Source organism: Pollicipes pollicipes, unplaced genomic scaffold (assembly GCF_011947565.3).
Source record: "Pollicipes pollicipes isolate AB1234 unplaced genomic scaffold, Ppol_2.1 Scaffold_4881;HRSCAF=5763_pilon_pilon_pilon, whole genome shotgun sequence".
NCBI lineage: Eukaryota > Metazoa > Arthropoda > Thecostraca > Pollicipedomorpha > Pollicipedidae > Pollicipes > Pollicipes pollicipes.
In genome coordinates, this window is record NW_023596576.1 from 1,515,633 (window position 1) to 1,537,804 (window position 22,172).

The 22,172-nt window shown below is 50.1% G+C and overlaps 2 protein-coding genes across 2 annotated transcripts in view; one reads left to right on the plus strand and one right to left on the minus strand.

Annotated features, from left to right (window-relative positions):
* Nucleotides 1-259: 259 nt before the first annotated feature.
* On the plus strand, nucleotides 260-20,515 carry LOC119101303 (LIM homeobox transcription factor 1-beta.1). The gene is made up of 8 exons (XM_037224595.1): nucleotides 260-337; nucleotides 6,846-7,035; nucleotides 13,591-13,832; nucleotides 14,232-14,368; nucleotides 17,729-17,909; nucleotides 18,631-18,693; nucleotides 19,586-19,682; nucleotides 20,059-20,515. The coding sequence occupies exons 1-8, from the start codon at nucleotides 289-291 to the stop codon at nucleotides 20,168-20,170; spliced, it is 1,071 nt and encodes a 356-aa protein (XP_037080490.1). The 5' UTR covers nucleotides 260-288; the 3' UTR covers nucleotides 20,171-20,515.
* Nucleotides 20,516-21,415: 900 nt separating this feature from the next.
* LOC119101444 (5'-AMP-activated protein kinase subunit beta-1-like) overlaps nucleotides 21,416-22,172 on the minus strand; it is a 3,636-nt gene continuing 2,879 nt past the window's right edge. The window contains exon 3 of the mRNA XM_037224782.1: nucleotides 21,416-22,172. This exon is cut by the window's right edge and continues 882 nt beyond it. The gene's annotated coding sequence lies outside the window, so the exon portion shown is untranslated.

Here is a 22,172-nt window from a genome sequence, read left to right on the forward strand (position 1 = left end):
ACCGGACAGGAGGCGCCCGCTGACGTCGCGGTCGATACGTCCCAGCAGCCAATCAGAGGCCGCCCTGGCCAGGCTCCGCCCACTGCGCCGGCCGCTGGGCGGGGCGCACGCACCGGGACCAATGGCGCCCGCGGCCCTCCAGGACCCCATTCAGTCAAGCGGACGACCCGGGCGCCTCTGGAAGTGTGGCATCGGGTCGTTGTTGCGTGGCGACTGGCCGGTGCGCGCTCGGCTCGTTCTCGGTGTCGGCGTGGCTCGGGTCGGAGAGCGGCGCTAGGGCGGTCCGCCATGGTCCAGGAGGCGCTGGAGGCCCTGCGGATGGCGACGGCGACTCACAGTGAGTACTGACCGGATGACGCGGCTGGGAACCGGGGGCAGATGCGTCCCACGCGTCCAATGGAACGGTATTGCCGGTGTTCCCGTGTAGGGGTTCGCTGTGAGGTGTGAGGTGCAGCCAGGGGCAGATCCGGCATCAGATCTTGAGTGGGACAACCCTTGCGTTAGGCCTTGCGTCTTTACGGATATGTTCAGTGTCTTTCTGGATATTGAACATGTGCAGGCATTGCCGTAGCATTGTCCTTCCCCCCCCCCCATCCCCACCCACCCATTATCCTAGTCCTTTTTTAAAGCGAGAAGGGCAGCAGTTCGTTCAATACTGCTTTGAAAACTCCAGTTTTCACCGCTTCTCTCGATTAGTTTCATGAGGTTTTGCTTATGAGCAAAAAAATGTTTGGTGCCCAGCTTTCTTACTCCAGGCCTAAAGAAGCAAGATTGAATTGCGAAGGTCCATGACCTCATCACCTGCTGCCCCCCCCCCCTTCCCCTCCCCTCCCCGGTTGTGCCGGGTCTCTATGATAACCAGGTTGTTGACAGGTCCTTCAGGGGGGGGGGGGGCGGGGCCGGAGAATTATCTGCTTGTTGGCCACTCCCATCAATTAATGAATTTCTAGTCTTCATTGGCAAAGGAGCCGCGTGCAAGAGGAGGAGCACTTGCCCTCACCAGATTGCGAGAACACTGCATGGTTGTTGGCTAGCCTGTCATCGTAAAGCAAGAGCAAAGCAGTGACCCACCAGTTTCCAACTTTTTATATACATCCCAAGCCACAAACTCTCTAAAATAAAAAATACGACAAAACAAGTCTCAGGTTCTGAACATGACAATCAAGACAGGCATGATCTTCGTTAATCCAGAGCAGAAGGACTCAACTGAAAACCGATTTTTGGTAGTGTTCTATTAGCTAGCCCACTGAAAGTCACATGATGTTGATTTTGCAGTCCATGTCTTTGAAAGTCACAAACTTTACCACGTCGCCTACATGGTCTTAACACATAACACCCGTCCTTAACCTTCAGCTGCGTGATCTAAACACATTGAATCCATCCTTAACACACCGACAAATTGTGGCTACTGTAATTTCTTGGGGTTAAGTATTCGCACAAAGAAGGGAGTGGTGTCTTGTCGTGACTCCTCGCCCTCAGCCTGTGCTCAGTATCGCTGTGCCCCAGAGTTCGCTGAAGCCGGCCCAGTATGCTATTCTGATACTGCAGCACGCAGCGCAGCCAGCAATAAAGGTGTTCGATGCCTCTGCTTACCAATGTTTGGGCAAAATATCCATTTAAATAGAATATGACAGACAGACCTGTAACCACTGAGGTAATGATTCTGTCTTCGCCCTATCGTGCATTTACCCTTTCACTGACCGCGTTGAGAGCGCGAGGAGGCTATGCTTGGCTCAAGCAAGTGTCACTTGTGTTTAGAAAATTAAGGCGAGCAGCTTGCGTTGCCAGCAGAGGAGACCGCAACTCCGCTGACCAGCAACTCCGCTGACCGTGTCTGATTCCTCGTGTTGTTGATCTTTGTCCTGATGCACGGGTCCCGCGACCCCCGAAGGCTTTTCGCCAATATTCACTTAGCAAGGGGTATAGTCGTGCCCATATTTCCAGTAGCCTCTGGAGCATTCATTGCTCATGTTTTGACTTAAGAACGTAACTCTAACCCTTCTGTTTTTCTAAGATGTTTATTTTGGGAGTACTGCACGGCAGTCTTCTAGCGTCAAGCACGGTGGTGGGCAACCGATGCATTCGCCGATCAGGGGGGCCGATACCAAACTTGGATCTACGAAGCACCCATCCTCAATGTTTTGGTCAAAACACACAAAAGTATATGCGTCTGTACTCCAAATTATAGAAGCGAGACCTTCGTAGAAGCTTCACGTCGCCACATTGCATGCTGCGTAAACAGTAAAGCGCAAACCTGGGCTTGCCCGATCTTCTGGAAGAATTCAGCTTTGACTTGGCATAGCGGGATTAATAGTTATCGACCTGGTAACACGAAACCAATCGCAAGATCTTGCTGAGCCCAATTCACTGTTTGTTTTTGTTCTGCGAGGCTCAGGCCTTATTAGTTTGGAAATGGTAGGGGTCATATCGATTGCCCATCCGTTTGCGTTATAATGAACGGCGGATCCGGGCGAGAGTTAACTGATTGCTTCGGGCAGAGTTCGAGGCAAGCGTTGAATCAGTCTCACACCGAACACGAGTCTGGTAATAACGAAGGGAATTGAACCATGAGTGAGATAGGGGCAAAGGAACTTCCAAAACAGCTGGAAGCAGGGGCTACTCTTCTATCTATCATTACCGTGAAGCCTCTTCTTCTTATTCAATCTTCCGAAAGCTGGAGAAAACTTTCCCCTACCCCTGCTCCTACGTCTATGCAAAACTGATCGGCCTGGCCTCTAAGTCCGACCAACGTGCCTCACAAAGGCCTTCGCTCCTTTCCACCATTCATAGCATCAGCACGCAGTTTCAAGAAACAAGAAACACAGTCTTCATACAAGTGTGACGTTTCAAGGCATTTAAATACAGGCTGTTTACCTGCAATATCGACGTCCCTTAAAATGTAGCCCTCATCATTTCAATTGCTCATGGAGCGTAAAATATTTGTATTAGGAGGAGCTTCCACAACACGGACGAGAACGACACAGGACTCACCACGCAGCATCGGGAGGGCGCGAAGCCAACACCGTTGAAGGGAAGAGGGTGGACAGTCGTACTGGCAAACTGGGCAGGCGATGCGTGCGGCCGGCCGTGCGCGGACGAGCGCAAACTGCGCACCCGACCATGCTTGGGGTCGTGTTTATGGGTTAATGTTACACCTTGGCAACCAGGATGCATAAAGAGGCAAGCTTTACGGCGTAGGCGAATGTGCCTCTACGCTATCCGACCATCAACAATGTCTGACCAATGGGTTTGCCCGTGGTCAGACGGGTAGCGGTCGATGTTGTCATCTCCGAACATGGTCTCTCATGAAGCACGTGGTGGCTTATGGGAGAGAGACTGGCACATTTAAACTGCGGTGGCACCTAGTCAGGTTCACTGTTATCGGTATTTAACCAACATATTCACGTTTTGTGTGCTCCTTTCATAACAGCCGTTATAGCCGTGATAACTTCCCGAATTTATTAATATCGTGGACTGGAATAGCGAGACGTGGCCGAACCCAGAATTTTCAGATGGTATGATTCATGGTCTAGCTCGCTAACACTATGTCAGTGAACACATGCGATTCAAACAATTCATGAAGACAAATTTTTGAATGCCCTGATCATGGGGATCGTCCGTATGGCTTCCCATTGGTGACCCTCTCTGTCAGCTTGGGTTTTGGGGCTACCTATGTGATGGTAACTGATACTTTCCATGTGTATCGACTCATCGGCTGTGCATTGATGTTCGTGTTTTGCATTGTCATGCCATGAAAAAGCGACGAAACTTGTGGCCTTCTGGGACTGGTGTGCTGCGCTTTCCAGAAGCTAGTAGTTTTACAGTCGCTAACGGTGACGTTGAGCGCTTCTCAGCAGCTCACTCAGCAGCTCGCTTCGTCAAAGTTGCACTCTATCAGTTAAAGGACAATTGCACCTTAACTGCTTGCTATAGCTGTCGGTTTCCTGCAATATTGATATTTAAAAAGAACAGCGAAGTGACCGCCTCATTCAACGCAATACAAGTGAAATTTTCTTATCGCATTAAGCTACCCAACATTAGTTGAAACCGTGGCCCAGATTTCGAGGATCCAGAATCGCAGCAGCACGAAATACACACCGTTTGACGACACAACGACAAGTTTCGTCGTTTTATCAGGAAAAGGTGACATTGGCCAGCACTGGTAAGACTAAGTTAAAGTCTCTGGTTTTCAAGCCGGTCTCCAAGACCACATACGGCGGCCCCGCCTGGACCGAGGTGGTTCGGGAGATGAAAGTCACACAGGCGTGCTGCCCGATGTCCCGGCGGCTATTAACCAACCGCAATCGGGGTGCATTGCTTGTTTGTCGACCTATCAGCCGAAATGGTGAGCTTCGCCAAACCCACAGCGAATTAGCTGAGATGAGACAATTTGGGAAAGACTGCGCACGCTATACCAATGAACATCATTCTATTCAACTGCCACGAAAGATGGACTACAAATGCATTGATGGCACGCTAACGTGTAAACATAACGTAGACATATGCATAACCTTTTTTACCTCAGGTGTTGGTAGCGTCTACATAAGCTGTGTCTGTACAGCCCTATGTGTCCTGCGCCGCACACTATGCATTACTGGATTGTGGACACGCATAGGAGTGTATCTGCTTCACCCATAATATGACGGTATGTCCAGTCCAACTCCACCACATACACTGACTCCCTTCATATTAATCTTCGGAGTCTTCATTCATCTTTATCGCCTGAGTTATTTTTCTTCCGCTGCATGCGTCTATTGAGCACCTATTGGAATCATTGTCACGTATCGGCTTAATCCGACAGCCGATTCGTTAAGAGTTCTTAGCGAAATACGTGCATAATGGCAAATAAAGTGCAGAATATGACAATATGCTGTATCTGGAAAGGAAAACCCACACAAATGTAGGCACAAGGCACAGCAATGACGTGCTTTGAATCCACCTTTACCCCTCCCCCGGCCCCAAGAAAAAATCGTGATAACAGATTTGCAGCCAGGAGCGTAGTTTCGCAAAATAGATCGATGTGGGGGGGGGGGGCTAGAAAGTAAAATGACTATACCTGCCCTTAAAATCCCGAAAAGGGTGTTCTCCCCGGATTTGACCTGCTGTCTTCTTAAAATTGGGATGCTGCCCACCTCCCCTGTCCAGATAAAAAGAAAACTACACCGCTGCCAGTGGCGTCTCTGCAGTACTACCAGACAGACAGCAGCCGACCAGGATCCAGTGACTTATTACCACTGTGCTGCAAGGCCACTGCCCTGGTTTAATAATCCTGCCTGCACCTCCCAGTGCCGTGACTGAGGGCTGTGTTTTTGGCTCGGCCCGTCCCACTGAGTTGATCCGCGACAGCAAATGGCTTGTGAGCAAGTGGAAGATTGGCCGCTGCTATACACCTGTGTTCTTTCAACTGGGCCTTCTCCTGTGACGCAGGCCGACTAGGATCCAGTGATGCACGCAGGCCGCTGTCCCGAATGTCTGCTGTGAAGCCCTCTGTCCCGGATGTCTGATGTGAAGGCTGCTCTCCCGGATGTGTGTTGTAAAGGCTGCTCTCCCGTATGTCCGTTGTGAAGGCTGCTCTCCCGGATGCCTGATGTGAAGGCTGCTCCTTCGGATGTGTGTTGTAAAGGCTGCTCTCCCAGATGTCTGCTGTAAAGGCTGCTCTCCCGGATGTCCGTTGTGAAGGCTGCTCTCCCGGATGCCTGATGTGAAGGCTGCTCTCCCGGATGTGTGTTGTAAAGGCTGCTCTCCCGGATGTCCGTTGTGAAGGCTGCTGTCCCGGATGTCCGTTGTGAAGGCTGCTCTCTCGGATGTTCGTTGTGAAGGCTGCTCTCCCAGATGTGTGTTGTAAAGGCTGCTGTAGGCACAGGCTGCACAAAGGCTGTCCGTTGTGAAGGCTGCTCTCCCGGATGTCTGCTGTGAAGGCTGCTGGTCCGGGATGTCCTGCTGTGAAGGCTGTGCTGCCTGATGTGTTTTGGTCCGTTGACAAGACTGGCAGCTTCGAATGGAATCCGCCAGAGATGTGTTTGCAATTATGTGTCTATGGAATTACGGTGTGCTGCTCCAAGCTTCCCGTGGGATCCGGGGCCACATGTTTGAGCCGGCCAATGCTGCTGTGCCAGCGCCTCATTGTTTTCCCGCGCATGCTTTCCAGCCACGTTCAATCCCATTTCAGCCGTCGTCTGGTCTTAGCCCAGTTTTAGCTTATGGTGCCGGAATATGTTTCAATGCTTATAGGTACGAATAATACACACTTTCGTGGGTACCACTGTTACACGTTTTTGTGGGTACAAATGTTACGCGTATCACAATATTTTCGTGCTGTAGCCCACTGAAGCCAAATATCGACACAAGGTAACATGGATTGATGAAAAATGGGTGTTAACTAGAGCCCAGCTTTTTCCACTGGTGGACAAGACAAAGCTGGGGATACGTAAGGTTACTCACATGCTTTAAGCGTCGCTTAAAGTCGCTTCCGTTCCTCGCCGCTCGTCCAAAAGCTTGATATTTATGTCAAGCCTCCAAACGAGTAAGGAAGTTATGTACGCCCCTGCCAATGCAATCAGTTCTCACATCGGCATCAGCAAAGACCATTTCAAGGCATACGGTGTGCGATTGAAAATCTGCGGAGTGTTGGTGGTGAGCTGGCGAGACCTGATAAAGGAAATCTGCCAATTTCTGCTGCTACTCTCCTCCGTCCTACGGAGAAACCATCTTTGACGCGCCCCTCCGACGTTCGGCGACGTCTCCTCTACTGACAACGCTCAGCATGTCCCGCATGGTGCGGCCGTGACTTCGTGGGCGGTGTGTCAGCCCTCTGACAACCCTCCCCCTCCCCCCCCCCCCCCCAGGTGATGTCAAGTGCGAGCAGCTCGAGTGCTGCGCCGGCTGTAGCCTCAAGATCACGGATCGTTTCCTGCTGCGCATGATGGACGCCTCGTGGCACGAGGAGTGCCTCGTCTGCTCCGTCTGCCGCGTACGGCTCACCCAGTCCTGCTTCACCAAGGACAACAAGGTCTTCTGCAAGTACGACTATGAGAGGTACGGGCTGCCCGCCGGCGTCTCGCTGGGCTACAATGACAGGCCCAGCTATAAGCGATCATTTGAAACGAACTCAACTGGTTGCACAAATGTGCTAAACATGACCTTGAGCGACTTCGCAAGTTAGGGATTCGAATGCGCTTTTATTGGGAAGTCTACGTTTACATGATCATGATGAGAGAAACGTTGTCCTTGTTTGAAGTCGGTAGAAAGCTCGATGAAAAAAGTGCAATGCATCATTATTGTGCGGTGTGGGTTGTTGTAGGTTGTTGCCCAAGTAGACCATTTCCATCGCGCCAAAAAAATGTGGCGGTGGTAGTGACATTCAAGGCCGATATTTTGCAGGCCTCGAGTGTTTACAATTTTGCTCCCCTGAGTATTTTGTGAGTGCGATGCCTCTTCAAAAATTCTCAATCCGTAGAAAGATAGTAATTGTCTGTATATCGATTGACTCGAGACGTAGATAATAGCTGTTGACAATTGGCGCGTGCAATGACTGCAGAATAAAGTTGTAGTCAAGGAAAATCACCTCAGGTCTCCATCGTCAATTGCAAAATTTTAAACGCTATTCGGCCGTTTTCAGTGTTCGTTATGATGCATTTGGAGATTTGCTTACATGAACGAGGTACAACAGTTGTTCGGCACATCAACAATGCATGTACATGTGCTCAAAAGCGTTTGACAGGGAAAGCGTGTTTAGATCCACGCAATTGACACCTTGATAGATGTATTGTGCGATATATGCGATATATATATATATATATATATATATATATATATGAGGTGATGACGGCGCTGACGGTCTGACGGTCTGGCCCTGAAGCTGAGGGTACCCATCACTAAATACATTCCTACCTATCTGGTTATTTAGTGTCGGTATGCAACACTGCTCATTGTAAGATATCACTCATCGAACTCAATTGGTCACATTGTTTGCAGTTGTAATAGAGATACCAGATGTGTATGTGCTGGTCACGGGTCGTGCTCACCGAATCAGAATGCGTTAGGAAACTGTCATTTGAGCGAGATCAGGTGGCGAATATGTGTGGGCGCCAAGTCCAAACACCTCGGATGTTGCAGAAAAGTATAATATCGACACAATTCTGGGGAAAAAATTATGCAATCGTCTGACTCGCGAGGGACACTCGCAGAGATGCTTCATAGTCTGAAAAATAATTGCATAATGTGCATTTATTCACACAAGCATAAAGATAATTTACGCCGAGGCTTCCGCTATTTTCCCTTTCGGCTCTTCAGTATTCCGTCCCAAGGGTATACAAATAATATTTTATCCGATGGTTCCATGGAATCAAATACCAAGTGGGCGGATGCAAAATGACGACTTGGCATATGTCGACGACACGGCCGTGTTTCCGGAGAAAATGTTCACGGCTCTTTCGGTGTGCCTGACAACAAAAGATGGGCCTGCTCCCATCGTTTGTCTAGCCGCTTCAAAGCTCCTCCAAACTAATCTGATCGTTCCCGTGGCTCATCCAACCGCCTCATAGCTCATCAAAGCTCGCCTCCAACTTCCTCCATCCTCATCGAAGTGAAAGGCGGTTTTCGTAGGAGTTTGGCGAAGGCTGTGCTACACATTAGTGGCACAGTTCATTTGTATAACTCTCATGCTCTTTTTGCTGTCACATAAGATAAGTATAGGACGGTTATGCGGATTGGTGACGGTATAAATAATTTCAAAGCATCTCTACATGTTTTAGCTAGTTATTTTATTAATGTATACACGCATTGGTATCCATTATGCTTACATAACTACCATTGACCATCATTATTTATACTTTTAGACTTGTATCTAGAAAGGTGGTTTTACATTTAATTTGTATTTGAACAGCTGCTTTTAATTGTGCTGACTTTGAACGCATCTTTTCAGTAGCATCCATGTTCATTGTTATTCGCCGTCAGTTTGGAAAAATTGTTGCGTGAGCAGCGCGCAGACTGCTGCTGCCACCCCCAAAACATTGTTTCCGTGGCAGCAGTTTGAACGCAGATTCAGAGACCCTGCGCCCTCCTCCAAGCTAACCTTGTCTTCTATTATCATTGTTTTCGTGGTTTTTCATGGTTCATTTTTTCGTAAATCATGATATACCTGTGATGTTTTTTGCGCACAACGGTAAGCGAAAGTGTCAGATTGCTAAGGATAACACTAAATTCAGCTCATGTCCGCCCCTCAAAGATCCTCCCGCTTCGGTTGCGGTGCCGATCGTGATATCACCTGCTAGCAAAACAACTTTGGAGGTTATGGTCTACTGAAAACGCTTTTCCACTATGATCAGTCTGCTACATTGAAAGACGTGATTCCGTCAGCATTTCCTCTGATATGCGAGACTAAAATGTTGATACTGCTACATTTTGATTCAGCTACCTCTTAACGCTTTGATCAAAAGTCCTGCTATAGCTCTTGGTACGCATGTCATCGCCAGCGTGGCGTGTTGCACCTGGAATGATATAACCCTCTCCCATATGACCCCTGTCAAATTCAAAACTTTGAAGCTTGCGTTTAACTACTATTGTGTAATGACTATATAAACTATTGCAGCGTCTTAGGAGCGAATGCCTGAGAAACTTGGCACGAGCGAGAAACGTTCAGCGTTAGTTTCTCGGTTCTGTTGCTGAAAACCATCGACCTCAAATTGAATAGTAGGCACAGGTTAAACCTAAGTATTGAACAATATTGTGATATGTTATCATCACACCCTTTCCTACCTTCTAAACTCAACTCCATTTCCGTTCTGAATGTGATTTTAACTGTTTTGCAAGGAACAATGGTCAGAGGTCTCATGGTATGCTGAAAGAGGGTCAAAAGCAGACTGTTATTACGGGACAATAATTTAAGAATCCGTGAATGAATCAGCGAGTGACTTAGGAAAAATAACTTACCTGTACGATCATTTAGCGCAGTTTTTCAAGGGGTTGTTTACTGTTGATCACTGCATCAGAGCTGACCATTTCATTACCTGCCGTCGATGTTTTGAAATGTTCCCCATTCGCCGCCTTGGGATCCGACGTGTTGAATTCATCTCTGGTTGACGCATATCCAGGAACAGAAATGGCTCACTTTTGTAAAGTGTTTCACCATGCTTGGGCTGCTTCTTGGCACGCAACGTTTAGTCTTGCCTATTGTTAGCCTCTGAATGGATCGCGAGTTGAACAAACAGCTCTTTTCTGCACATCACTCTCTTGTGGTGATGGAGAACATGACGCTGGTCCAAAGTTAGACCCAGTGTAGATGATTCGACAACACTAGTCCTCAGACAGCCGTGAACATCTCTAAGTGCATCCGCGATGTCTCGGCGCGTCCGCAATTTCTTCACGCAGCAAGGAAGCTTTCAGTTTGCTTGCCTGCCTCTGGATCCGTTAGTATGTCGTGTCGGCATAGACGAGCTGGAAAGCTATGAACTTATGACACAGTTCCCCTGTTTGCAGTTGATGAGAAAAAAACAAGCGTTTTCTGACAGTGACAAAGACGGGCTAAATTTGAGAAAAAGTTTTGAGAAAAAAAAGAGTTCAGTTGCGCCTGTTTTTAGCAAGAAGTTCAGAGCCTAAGATTACGAATTAGGTCATTTCTTGGAATATGTTACAAGCATTTTTGTAATATTGCGTTTTCACAACTTGATGCATGGTTGAGCTAGTACTTCCTGCTTATGTGTTATGCTGGATAAAGGTCGGCTATTTTCATCCAAAGATCCACTGGTAACTGACAAAATAAAGACACTATTGAATGAAGACATAATTGAATGAAACTCTGTAATCTTTTACAGCTTGCTTCAAAAAAGGCTTTTCGTTTATTACGATTCTTTAGATTGTGGCCATGCATGTTGTGTAAAACAATAAGCTTCTTGATGAGCATTTTACAAAAGAAACATATCTGTTCCTGGCTGGTCACTCATGGTCCCACGTCGTTCCCCGCCACAAGAGGCGTCCAAATGGTTATTGCCGTACCACGGTGGTGTGTCCCGCTTGATTTGCATCTTGATTGTGTGTGCTTGATTTGCTTGATTGTGTGTGTAACATCTGTTTTTATGAATGTGATAGAAAGACACAGTAAATAGGACTCAATGCAATGGGATAAAGAGAACAGCATTCCGACATCTTGTACGGCGTGGGACGGCCTTACGACCACTGGTCGACAGCATAGTTCATGTCCGAACAAAAGTTAAGTACAAAGATCTCTTGGCCTTGCTCCGCGGTCGGCGCCTGAAGCAGGACCGCGGAGCGAGACACACATTCAGAATGTTGGGCGAAAATATAAATTCATGGAGTGGAGCCTTGAGCTTGTACCACGGTTACATAATCTTGTTATTTCTATGTAATTTACTATAATACGAACAAACATTATGTAACGGACTTGCAGTTGTTTTAGCATGATAGCCCCTTCTGGCTGTGGCATAGCCAAGAGGGCATGGCCCCCCGAGAGGTAGCCTCCCTGGGGCCAAAGGTCTCCGTGCTTTTAGCCTACTGAAGACATCCGCAAGGTTTCTAAGACGTTAAACATGGATTCTCAAAACATGAAGATGGAATTCAGAGCCTTAAAAAGTATTTTGAATTCAAGAGCAGGCTCCCTATAGCGATAAAGTCGGCCCCCTGAACCGGAAATCCCTTGAAGGCTTCGATTTGGCTCCCTGTCGGGCGAAATTATGGCTTCGCCGATACCTTAGGGACACTCCTTCTATCGCCTGTTCAATAGCTGTTTTTTAAGACATTATCCATTTCTCACGGTTGATGTTCTAATGGGAACTTTGCACCGGAAGTGCAGAGGAATACTTACGAAAGTAAGTGTTCCTTTGGAAGTAAGTGGAAGTGTTGTAGAGTACGAGACGGACATATTTCGTTTGGATGAATGCGATTCAAATCAGGCGGCATCCAGATCGAATACAAATCCGAAATTTGATTTCAAGGTTGATCCCATCATAGAAAGTGTTTTGCTGGAGCGAAAACAAATATTAAGGATTTTTCCTCGCAACAAATGTTTCAAAAACATTGCATTCAACGCAGCCTGATTTTGGACGACTGGATCTAGCGGTGCGTTATGGAAATCCATCATCCCATAGCATACCAAGGCTCAGTATGTGAGAACAGTGAAACCCCTCTTAATACACCTGACCTACGACACATGTGATCATCGGGCGCCTGACCGCGACATGTCATTGGCATGAGCTCCACAAAGGCATCATCTGCTTGCGATCATGATGGTTTCCAAATTTTATAGAAGGCGAGAAAGCTTCTTAAACTGAAGTACTGAACATTTGACAGCATCTTGTGTTCAGTTTTCCCAAGCCATTAAAAAAAGTGAGCTGCGCAGAGTCCCATTCCCATTAGGGGGGCCAAGAAAGATCAGAATTAAGGGGGCCAACTTCAATCGAATGACCTGGTCAGTAAATGAATTCCCAATGGTTTACGTTTTCGGTGCCTGGGTGAAGTATGGCATAGTCCGTGTTTGGTAAGGGTGGCCAGAGCGTTGCACAGTTTTGAAGATGAAACTGAGCCACTGGCCAAGCAGAGCTAGGCTTGATTTTTCGATGATTCATGGAGGGTTGGAAAACATGAAGCTCGGCCATTTAGGTGGTCAGGGGACTGGTATAATTTTATGTTCAGTGCTTTATGGGAATCGACTCGGGCTTGGTAAGTCGGATGGAGAACTGTTAGAGCACTACAGGTATGCAGTGTTGACGTATCGTAGAGAAATGGGGAGGGCAGAAGGAACAACTTCGCCTTTGGTCTAAGTAACGGAGAATTGTGCGTTTTCCCGCAATATTCTGAAACAACCATTCCAGAAGGTCGCAAAGGGACCTTCTGATTACAGCTTAGGACACCACCGCATTGGAACAATTTACCGAAACGTAAGTTCCCTCTAAAGGCACCTTTAAAGGAGCGGTGCGAGAGATCGGGAAAGCTTCAAAGCCGTATACTCTATCCTAAATTGGAAAACGTCGCCACTGCTTACAAAGCCAGAGCTGGGTCACCATGACGGAAATGAAAGCGAAATTCAGCCGGTATGATGTTACACGCTCCTGTTACATGTTCCGTAGGAAATATTCAATGGCCCCCACACATTTAAATCACACGGATGCGTGCGAGCAAACGGTGGGTCGAATGCAAGCGAACACAGCAGAGTTTTCTGACCTGTTGGCGTGACGTAAGGCGTGCACTGTTGTTACTCGACGGATGATGGCCGCAAGCCCACATCGACGCTTATCTGACAGCTGCACGATATGAGTGCCAGTTCGCAATGACAAATGGCCCAATGATTGTTCACACTCTGACAGAGTATTGGGTCCCGTGAAGATATGTGATGAAAAGATGATGCGGAAAAAGATCCAGTTTAGACCCTCCCCATACACGACTTAGTCACGTGTCAGTACACCATTTAGTAGGCAAGCTTCCGACTGGTTTCATCATCACTGGTTTTAACATTCACAACTGAGAAAAGTTTATCTGTGTGTTCTCATACTCGATAAGCCGTGCCAACACCGCGAACCTGATCGATTTCTTCGCCTGACACGGCTGTACCTGACACTGACCGTCGCCGCCGCCCGACAGACTGTATCTGGTCAAGTGCTCCGGCTGCGGCGAACGGGCACTGCCGCACGATCTGGTGATGCGCGCACAGACTCAGGTCTACCACATGCAGTGCTTCGTCTGCGTCGTTTGCTGCCAACTGCTGCAGAAGGGCGACCAGTTCGTACTGCGCCAGGGCCAGCTACTCTGCCGCGCCGACTACGAGAAGGAGATGTTCATGCTGCAGCAGACGCAGGGAGACTTCTGGGACACCGGTATTCCAGGTGCGCTGAACCGACGTCTGTCCTGCAGTGTGCTCGTTTTCGGCCTATGCTCCGTCAAGGAGTCCAAAGATTGTCCGTTTGAAAAAAGTCCGCCAAAAGCTTTAATATTGAGGCAAGTGCGCCTTTGTCGCAGGTTCTAACGCTGCGATTCCTGTCGTTGGTAAAACGGTGAAACCAAAGCGTGGCTTGCAGTCCACATCGAAAATAGGCTTTGTGGTACGTCATGAGGTACGCACATCGCAGCTATCGAGTTCCCCACATCCGCTCCGGCCCCGACCCGCTGCTCTCCTCGACCCCCTGTGTCATTTGATGCTACCACACTGACTACAGGGCACGACGTCCGCATCGCCTCGCCGTGTGCCCGTGCCCCTGCTGACGGCAGCCGGCCGCCTGCCGCAGGTCTGGAGCTGGGGGACGAGCCGGGCCGGCCGAGGGACGGCCGCCGCGGCCCTAAGCGGCCGCGCACCATCCTCACCTCGGCGCAGCGACGCCAGTTCAAGGCCTCGTTCGAGATCAGCCCCAAGCCCTGCAGGAAGGTGCGGTCCGACGGCGCGTGGTCGGTGCCGAGCGGGCCGGCAGGGATGGCAGGTCGGGCTGCGAGCGGACCGGCGGGGATGACGGGTCGGGCTGCGAGCAGACCGGCGGGGATGACGGGTCGGGCTGCGAGCAGACCGGCGGGGATGACGGGTCAGGCTGCGAACAGAACGGCGGGGATGACGGGTCAGGCTGTGGATAGACTGGCGTGGATGACGGGTCGGGCTGCGAGCAGACCGGCGGGGGTGGTGGGTCAGGCTGCGAGCAGACCGGCGGGGATGGCGGGTCAGGCTGCGAGTAGACCGGCGGGGATGGCGGGTCAGGCTGCGGAGACTCGGGGCTCGTTAATGTGACGAGTTTGGAGCGGCGGATGCACGTGTTCCGTGCTGAGGTCTACTTTTGGCTATTTGGTTGTAAATCTTCTCGTTAGCACTCAGATGATGAAACAGCTTGCATATTGGCCCGGTTGTGATGATAATGATTGGGCTCTCCATCTCATCGACTGCTAGGATCATCATCAGATGGCAAGTCTTTATGAGGCCCTATGTGGGATGCGGGGGTGGCGCGGCAGGGGCCCCGCACTCAGGGCCGACAAGTCCGGAACCAAGCGTCTGGGAATCCAGAGGTACGGGGTTCGAAACCCCGCGGTGCCCGCCCTTCCTGCCAGGGTAAGAGGCATGCGACGCCACATAGCCTCAGCAGCTGAGTGCGTCGTAAAGCCCCAATCACACACACACACGGAACCGAGCGTCCTAATCACTACATTACCACCGCCCCCAGGCACGGATCTGACGGTTGTTTTCAAAAGCTGCTGTATTATCTTTATCGGGTCATCCAATGAAATTCGTAATTTTCGTGGACATGAATAGGCGCATAGTTTGCGTTTGACTTGTGTGTGTTAGAGTAAATACAGCTTTGCCTGGTCATTTTGGATGAGGAGATAAACATTACGGGAATGTATTCATTAAATGCACTCGCGATGAAATTATTTGCGAGGAATACTTTATGTTAAAACCATAAAACCATTTGTTCAACAACACACTGCTCAGCATGGAAATTTTTCGACGTTTATCCGGGCTATTGCGTCGTTGGAATCAAATCCTAATCCGTCCAAACATCGGCCAAGCGGCGTCAACGTAAATTGTCTCCTGACCGAAGGCGGTCTGAATTTTGTTCGATCCGAACCACGGGGCAGTGTCATGGGACAAGAGACATTCCACTTGGCTGTGGGACCGGCGGATGTTAATCCCAGGCTTTGCGCGCGAGTTTGGAAAAGATGGAGCAGCGTCACCGTCTTTCACATTCACGAAAACCGAGGGTGCTGAAACCGAAGAAAAACTCATAGTTCAGTCCCAACTAGGGACATAGATTCCTAAAATGAGTTTAGTGGAGGGGCTGGACAAACAAAAATGATGCAAACCACCAACAAAATTACCTCAACAAACAAGCTTCTCCTCGACTTCTGGTCCACTTTTTCCAAATTTGGGACTGCAACCCAAGTTGGGGGAGGGGAGAGGGTAGGGATGGAGTCCTCCTGCCATGCAACTGAATGGCAAACTACACTCTTGGTTCTAACTATGTGGTTTGTGTCTGTGTCTGAACAGCGACCAGCACCAGACCTTTCTAACCGGGGTGGTTGAATCATTCTGCTGCATCAGGCGTCTTAAGTTATTTAGCACAGGACTCGGGGCCGTGGGGCTAGGGGTTATGGCACTGCAACAGGGATAGTCATAGGTGAGCCGCCTCCTCGTGAACGTTAATCTTCATCTCTATGATTATGCACATAAATAATGCACCAAAAAAGGATCAATTTCATCACTTCTCAGAAGTTGCTGCTAATTGGTCATCGCGCCTTTGGAATCATGCAACAGCCTTACAGGCACTGCATGACAACTTTCAGTCAAAGTTCTGTAAGCTCATGCCAAGTTCTGGCCCCTTGATCCGTGCGGGATAGGCCGGTAATTTATATTACATTCACCATTACCGTCCACAGGCCGGGGTGACCAACCTTCCTCCTACCTGCGGCTATGTTGCATCAGGTGTCTGTTTTCCCTGCGGATGAAAAATAAGGTTTTATCATTAATCGCGACGAACTGCCAAAAAGAATACATCTGGCTGATACGAAACAACAGGTCAGCCACCGTTTCCTACCGATGGTCAAAAACGTAATATCCTAAGGACGCTGTGTGCTGGGAGAAAAATGTTAATTTAAAGTGTCATGAACTTCGCTTGACTACCAGTTACTTGGAATCGATGTTGACGCTGCCTGTGGAGACAATGTATGACCGATCTCCACCTCAAGAGATTGGCCCAGGGGGTGACGTTGAGTCTTTTGATAGATGATAGATAGATAGATAGACAGAGTTGATAAATGATGCATGCTGTCATTCAATGAACGGAGAAGTTAGCAGCAGTTTTCTTAGCACCAGCGTTCTCTTTACGCTGTAATTATTCTGTGAAGTTTTGTCACAGTAATAAATTTTGGGCCCATTGGGAAATGAGTACCTTCTGGCGGCACTTCTATTTTAGCACCCTTTTGGCCCCCAGCGCTACGGCCCAAAACAAAGAGCAGCAATGCAAATGCGTCGGCTGTTTGGGACGCTTGCTTGGAAAAAGCTGTTCCATGCACTCCTAATGTTCTGTCCATCTTGTCGAAAATAAATTTGAACGTTTTTTTGATGGCACAGTCCTCCTACACTGTGAGCGCAAACACTGGAAGCGATCACAAAACCTCCACAATGGTCTACGCTTCTCGCAATACTTTTGTAACAGTCACCAGGGACGGAGGTCAATAAAATTACTCCGTTTCAACACTACAACAACCAGGCTTATGCATGCTCATGACCGGTCAATATTGGAGCGTTGCACTTTGCGAAGTAGCGAGCAAATGCTCTATCAGTGGAATTCTTTGTGTCCTAATTTTTTATGAACGATGGACATTCTTAAAACATCGGAAGGACCCTTTTGATGGGCTCTGGCTCCATTCGCCCACATTTTGGTTCAATCTTTATAACGTCCACATCCGCTATACCCTCGCTCGTCCCATGCTAGAAAGGCACATGCCTTGGTGTTAGTGATTAGCAAGGCGTATGTGAGGAAAAGTCGTAATTCTATATGAAATTTCTAGGGTCTTGAAGGCAAATGCAGGAAAAACTCGCTGGACAGTCACAATTAAATGCACCTTATCTGGAGGCATGCGTGCATAGCTGATTTTCAACTTAAGAGATAACCTTGCTTCAACTAAAATATGGCCATTTCGTCCTTCCCCCAATTTTAAAACCCGAAAAGCGGATTTTCGTGTCAGCGGATCGACCTGAAGCCGGACGCATTAGTCGCGTAACAACCGCTGTCTCGCCTTCTAGATTCGCGAGGCGCTGGCCAAGGAGACAGGGCTGTCGGTGCGCGTAGTGCAAGTGTGGTTCCAGAACCAGAGGGCCAAGATGAAGAAGCTGCAGCGGCGTGCCAAGCAGCAGCAGGACGGCCAGGACAAGGAAAAGACCGACAAGAAGGACGGCGACGGCGATAAAAAGGCGGATACTGACTGTGAGTCCTCCACCCTTCCGCGCGGCTGGCCAGACGTCTGTGAGTCCTCCACCCTTCTGCGCGGCTGGCCAGACGTCTGTGAGTCCTCCACCCTTCCGCGCGGCAGGCCAGACGTCTGTGAGTCCTCCATCTTTCTGCGCGGCTGGCCAGACGTCTGTGAGTCCTCCACCCTTCCGCGCGGCTGGCCAGACGTCTGTGAGTCCTCTACCCTTCCGCGCGGCAGGCCAGACGTCTGTGAGTCCTCCATCCTTCCGCGCGGCTGGCCAGACGTCTGTGAGTCCTCCACCCTTCCGCGCGGCTGGCCAGACGTCTGTGAGTCCTCCACCCTTCCGCGCTGCTGGCCAGACGTCTGCCCTCGCGACACAGCTAAAATTCATTGAAATACGACGATGGGGTCTCGAGGACGACGTGTTTCTTGCTCGGGAGCTCTGAGAACAGCCGGTCTTGACGCTGTGAGAGCATCACATGGACTTCTATCGCATGAATGTTTAGCTGATTCTTTGCTATCGTTGCCAGCCCGACATTCACGACATTTTTATGAGTCATAAACAAAAAGGTATAAAATGGACGCATCCTCTTAAGTTTTAACACAGTGTGCCAGCGCTGATTAATGCCTAGTCCCATGGTTGTCAGCCACGCAGCATGACCATCCAGCACATCCATGTAGTAGTCGACGCCTCTGCAGGGGTTTCTGCGCTTCATAGTTGCACACGTGTTCCAGATGCTGCCGACAGTCCGTACGGCTCCGGAACGCCCAGCGTTGGTCACCCTTACTCGCCGGACGGTGAGAACATTGGACCTTGTCGACAACGCGTTTACAAAAATGTCCCGTTTTTGATAACGCTAACTCAATATTATTATCAATATTTACCTCAAGATTTTTACCTTAGTAAGCTGAAAATTTTTCCGACTTCTTAATACCTGACATTGAATTGATGTCGATACAGCACAACTTAAAGACTTTATTGAAGTCATGAAAACGACTTAACGCTCTCACGCAGCCAAACCCAATCACAGTTGCAGCCCCGACAACGGTGGCCACCTATGCAGGATGGCCGTGAACTCAGACCTGCCGGAGATAGACCCTAGCGGCTTCTGTCCAGTGACAGTTGGTTCATATCTAGCGCTGTATGTGTCACAACCGTGCCACTGTGACTCGCTGAGAATCGTTCGGCCAAACCCGGTGTGCAATCCGAGACAGGCGCCTCATCGAGCGTCACGCACTGTCCCTGTCTCTGCCACATCGAGCGTCACGCACTGTCCCTATCTCTGCCATATCGAGTGTCACACACTGTCCCTGTCCCTGCCACATCGAGCGTCACACGCTGTCCCTGGCTCTGCCACATCGAGCGTCACACGCTGTCCCTGGCTCTGCCACATTGAGTGCCATACACCGTTCCCGTCTCTGCCACATCGAGCGTCACTTGCTTTCACTGTCTCTGTCACATCGAGCGTCACACACTGGCCCTGTCTCTATCACATAGAGCGTCATGCACTGGCCCTATCTTTGCCACATCGAGTGTGACGCACTGTCCCTGTCTCCGTCACATCAAGCGTCCCTGTCTCTGCCACATCGATTGTCACCCACTGTCATTGTCTCTGACACATCGAGTGTCACCCACTGTCCCTGTCTCTGCCGCATCGAGCGTCACACGCTGTCCCTGCCTCTGCCACAGCCCAGTCCAACGAGAGCTTCTGTGGTTCGGATGACGTCAGCCTCGAGGACACGGCCTCCTTCGAGAACATGGACGACAGCCATGCCGACCCCAACCTGTGAGTGGACGCTGGCGGCCGCGCCCAGCTCAGGGTGTGCTAAGGGTGCGCAAGCTTTGCGACAGTGCCTGGGGCTAAAACGATTTTTATTCACTTTAGGAAAGAGTCACTTTCGTGGTTGACTATCTCATCGTAAACTAGCAGTTTTACATGAGTCAGCAACTCGTGTAACTTGACGACTTTACTTTACGACTAACAACTTTACGCAGCCAGCTTGAGTGCAAGTCATCAGAACCTAACTGCGCTCGCGAATTGCTGGCTGATACTTGTTCTCAGCCATGTGTTCGCTCTGCACTTTGAACGTTTTACGATTTTGGATCGGAAGCGTATTGGATCAGTTTTGCGACCGTAATAAATATGCCTCTTTGTTTCACAGAATGCAGACGTCTTCTGCACCACAACCACTAGACGTGATGCAGAACTACGGAAGCATAAACCCCATAGACAAGCTGTACCTGATGCAAAACTCGTATTTCACCGACCACTGAGCGCACCGGTCTAGCCATTCCTGCTGGCAGTTCACGAGTTTATATATAGGTGGCGCTGCTGTACAACGGCTCGAGCCGCAGTCACAACGGAGCCAATTCGATGGAAGCTGGTCATTCTTAAAGGTGATGACAGTGATTGTGATGACGGTGTTACTTGGGAGGTGAGTTCTCTGCCCTTGTCCTGCAGGCAAGACAGGACGTGCATTTGTGACCCGATGATCTAGCACTCGGCGATGGACGCTCCGCCCCGACGCTCAAAAAGGCCCCGAGTGCGCCCGCGGCCAATCACGCAGCCGTTCAGCTTGTGTATGGAGGGTATCTTCCGGAGATTAGCTGTGCGGCGAATGTAATGTAGCCATCACATACCCAGTGCTAAAGAAACTACTCTGAGTTGGGGTGTGACCCCATTTACGCGGCAAGTTGCATGTGACATCGTAAGCCTCAGTGCACTAAGCGTATTTTTTTCAACCAAATGTCTGCATCGTCCAGCATATGGTCGGCGACCGTAGGCATGGAATGCCACGGCGTAAATGTTTCCACCACAAGACGAGCACGTGATCGTGTATAGACCGCTTTGTGCGCGCACCGCACCCACTTACGTGGCTCATCTCGTGATGTTCCCGACGTGAAGTGGACTCGGGAAGTAACAGGAGACCGACATTCCACTGCGTCCGGCCGCGGCTCACGCAAGACGGGAGCTGTCATCACCACTGGCGCGGTGTGGTGTGATCCACTTCCAGCAGCAGCACACCCCACGTGCAATCCCCTTCTCCCCCGCCGGTGGGCCCCGATCGCGCCCCGCTGTACAGATTGTGTGTACTTCAGTGGGTGTGAGTTCGCCACGAACGACGTGGACTGTCAACCTTTTGCATCCAGAATACAAAAATGACGGCACGGGTGCTCGCTCCATATTGATGGCGGACTGCATCAAGCGGGGTACTGACCAGTTCATGTGAAGCGATCCTACCCACCACTGACGCTAGCACGCCTGAGCGTGCTCCTCAGCGTGTGCGCCGTTGCCGGCGACGAGCTCGAAACAGCACGACAGCAACTGCGCCGTGACAGCAGGAAACAAGAATGGCCAAATGTGACGAGAGACATGCATCAAGTTGCCCCGCCACGCCGCGTCACGTTTGGCAGTAATATTGCGCCCGCAGGACTTCCAACCCGGCGATCAGGCTTCTCCGCGCCGCTGGAATTGCTCATGCCGACCACCCACCTCATTCCTCGCCGCAATGCTCCAAGTGGCACAGCATTAAGTATATTTCAAAATGTTTAAAACACACATCAACACACGCACACTACACGCTGCCGACGGTACGCACAGCGCGGATAAAACACGGCGCGTCTGACCCGAACACGTCCAGCCTTTGTGGGTCACGTCCCGACGGACAGGGAAGACAGACTGGCAGCCAGCACACGCAGCGAGCAGTGCCGTCCCGGCGCGCCATGAGGGTACAATGCCGCTGCTAGATCTGGCGCTACGTGCGCGCACCCGTCCTCGAGCTTTGGCGCCGCTCTCGGTCTCGGGTCGGAGCACGCATGGCACGTGACTACACTACACGACGTATTATGTTCCGGCTGCAGCTTCGGGTGAAGCACATGTGCGCAGGCGCTGACATAAGCGCGGCTGCATGTTACAGCCCACGTTGGAATGTTAGAGAATCGTTCCACAGCTGCAGAAATACACGATTTCGAGCTCGATCAGACGCACAGTGTAAAAAGCACAACCGGGGCCGGACAAACAGCCTCAGAACTCAATGAGAAAGAGACCCTGCGCGCCCATTTCATCCAAATACAGTATACACCAAAAACATCAGCTTCTCCACCAGCCACCATTAAGTTGCATAAAACACGATCAGCTACACATGATATGGGCGTTAGTCTTCGCACACGTCACCCGTCGATCGGCCCGACGACAGAGGAACAGCCAGCACCACCAGCCGGAAGAGGGGGCGCCAACAGCCGCTACCCATGCCGGTCGGGCCGCGTCGCTCCGGCG

Bases quoted from the DNA above. Each gene is read 5' to 3' on its own strand.
- LOC119101303 (XM_037224595.1), top strand. From the start codon at position 289: ATGGTCCAGGAGGCGCTGGAGGCCCTGCGGATGGCGACGGCGACTCAC. The intron at 18,694-19,585 runs GTGAGAACATTG...CCTCTGCCACAG, and splicing joins TCACCCTTACTCGCCGGACG to CCCAGTCCAACGAGAGCTTC. The intron at 19,683-20,058 runs GTGAGTGGACGC...TTTGTTTCACAG, and splicing joins AGCCATGCCGACCCCAACCT to AATGCAGACGTCTTCTGCAC.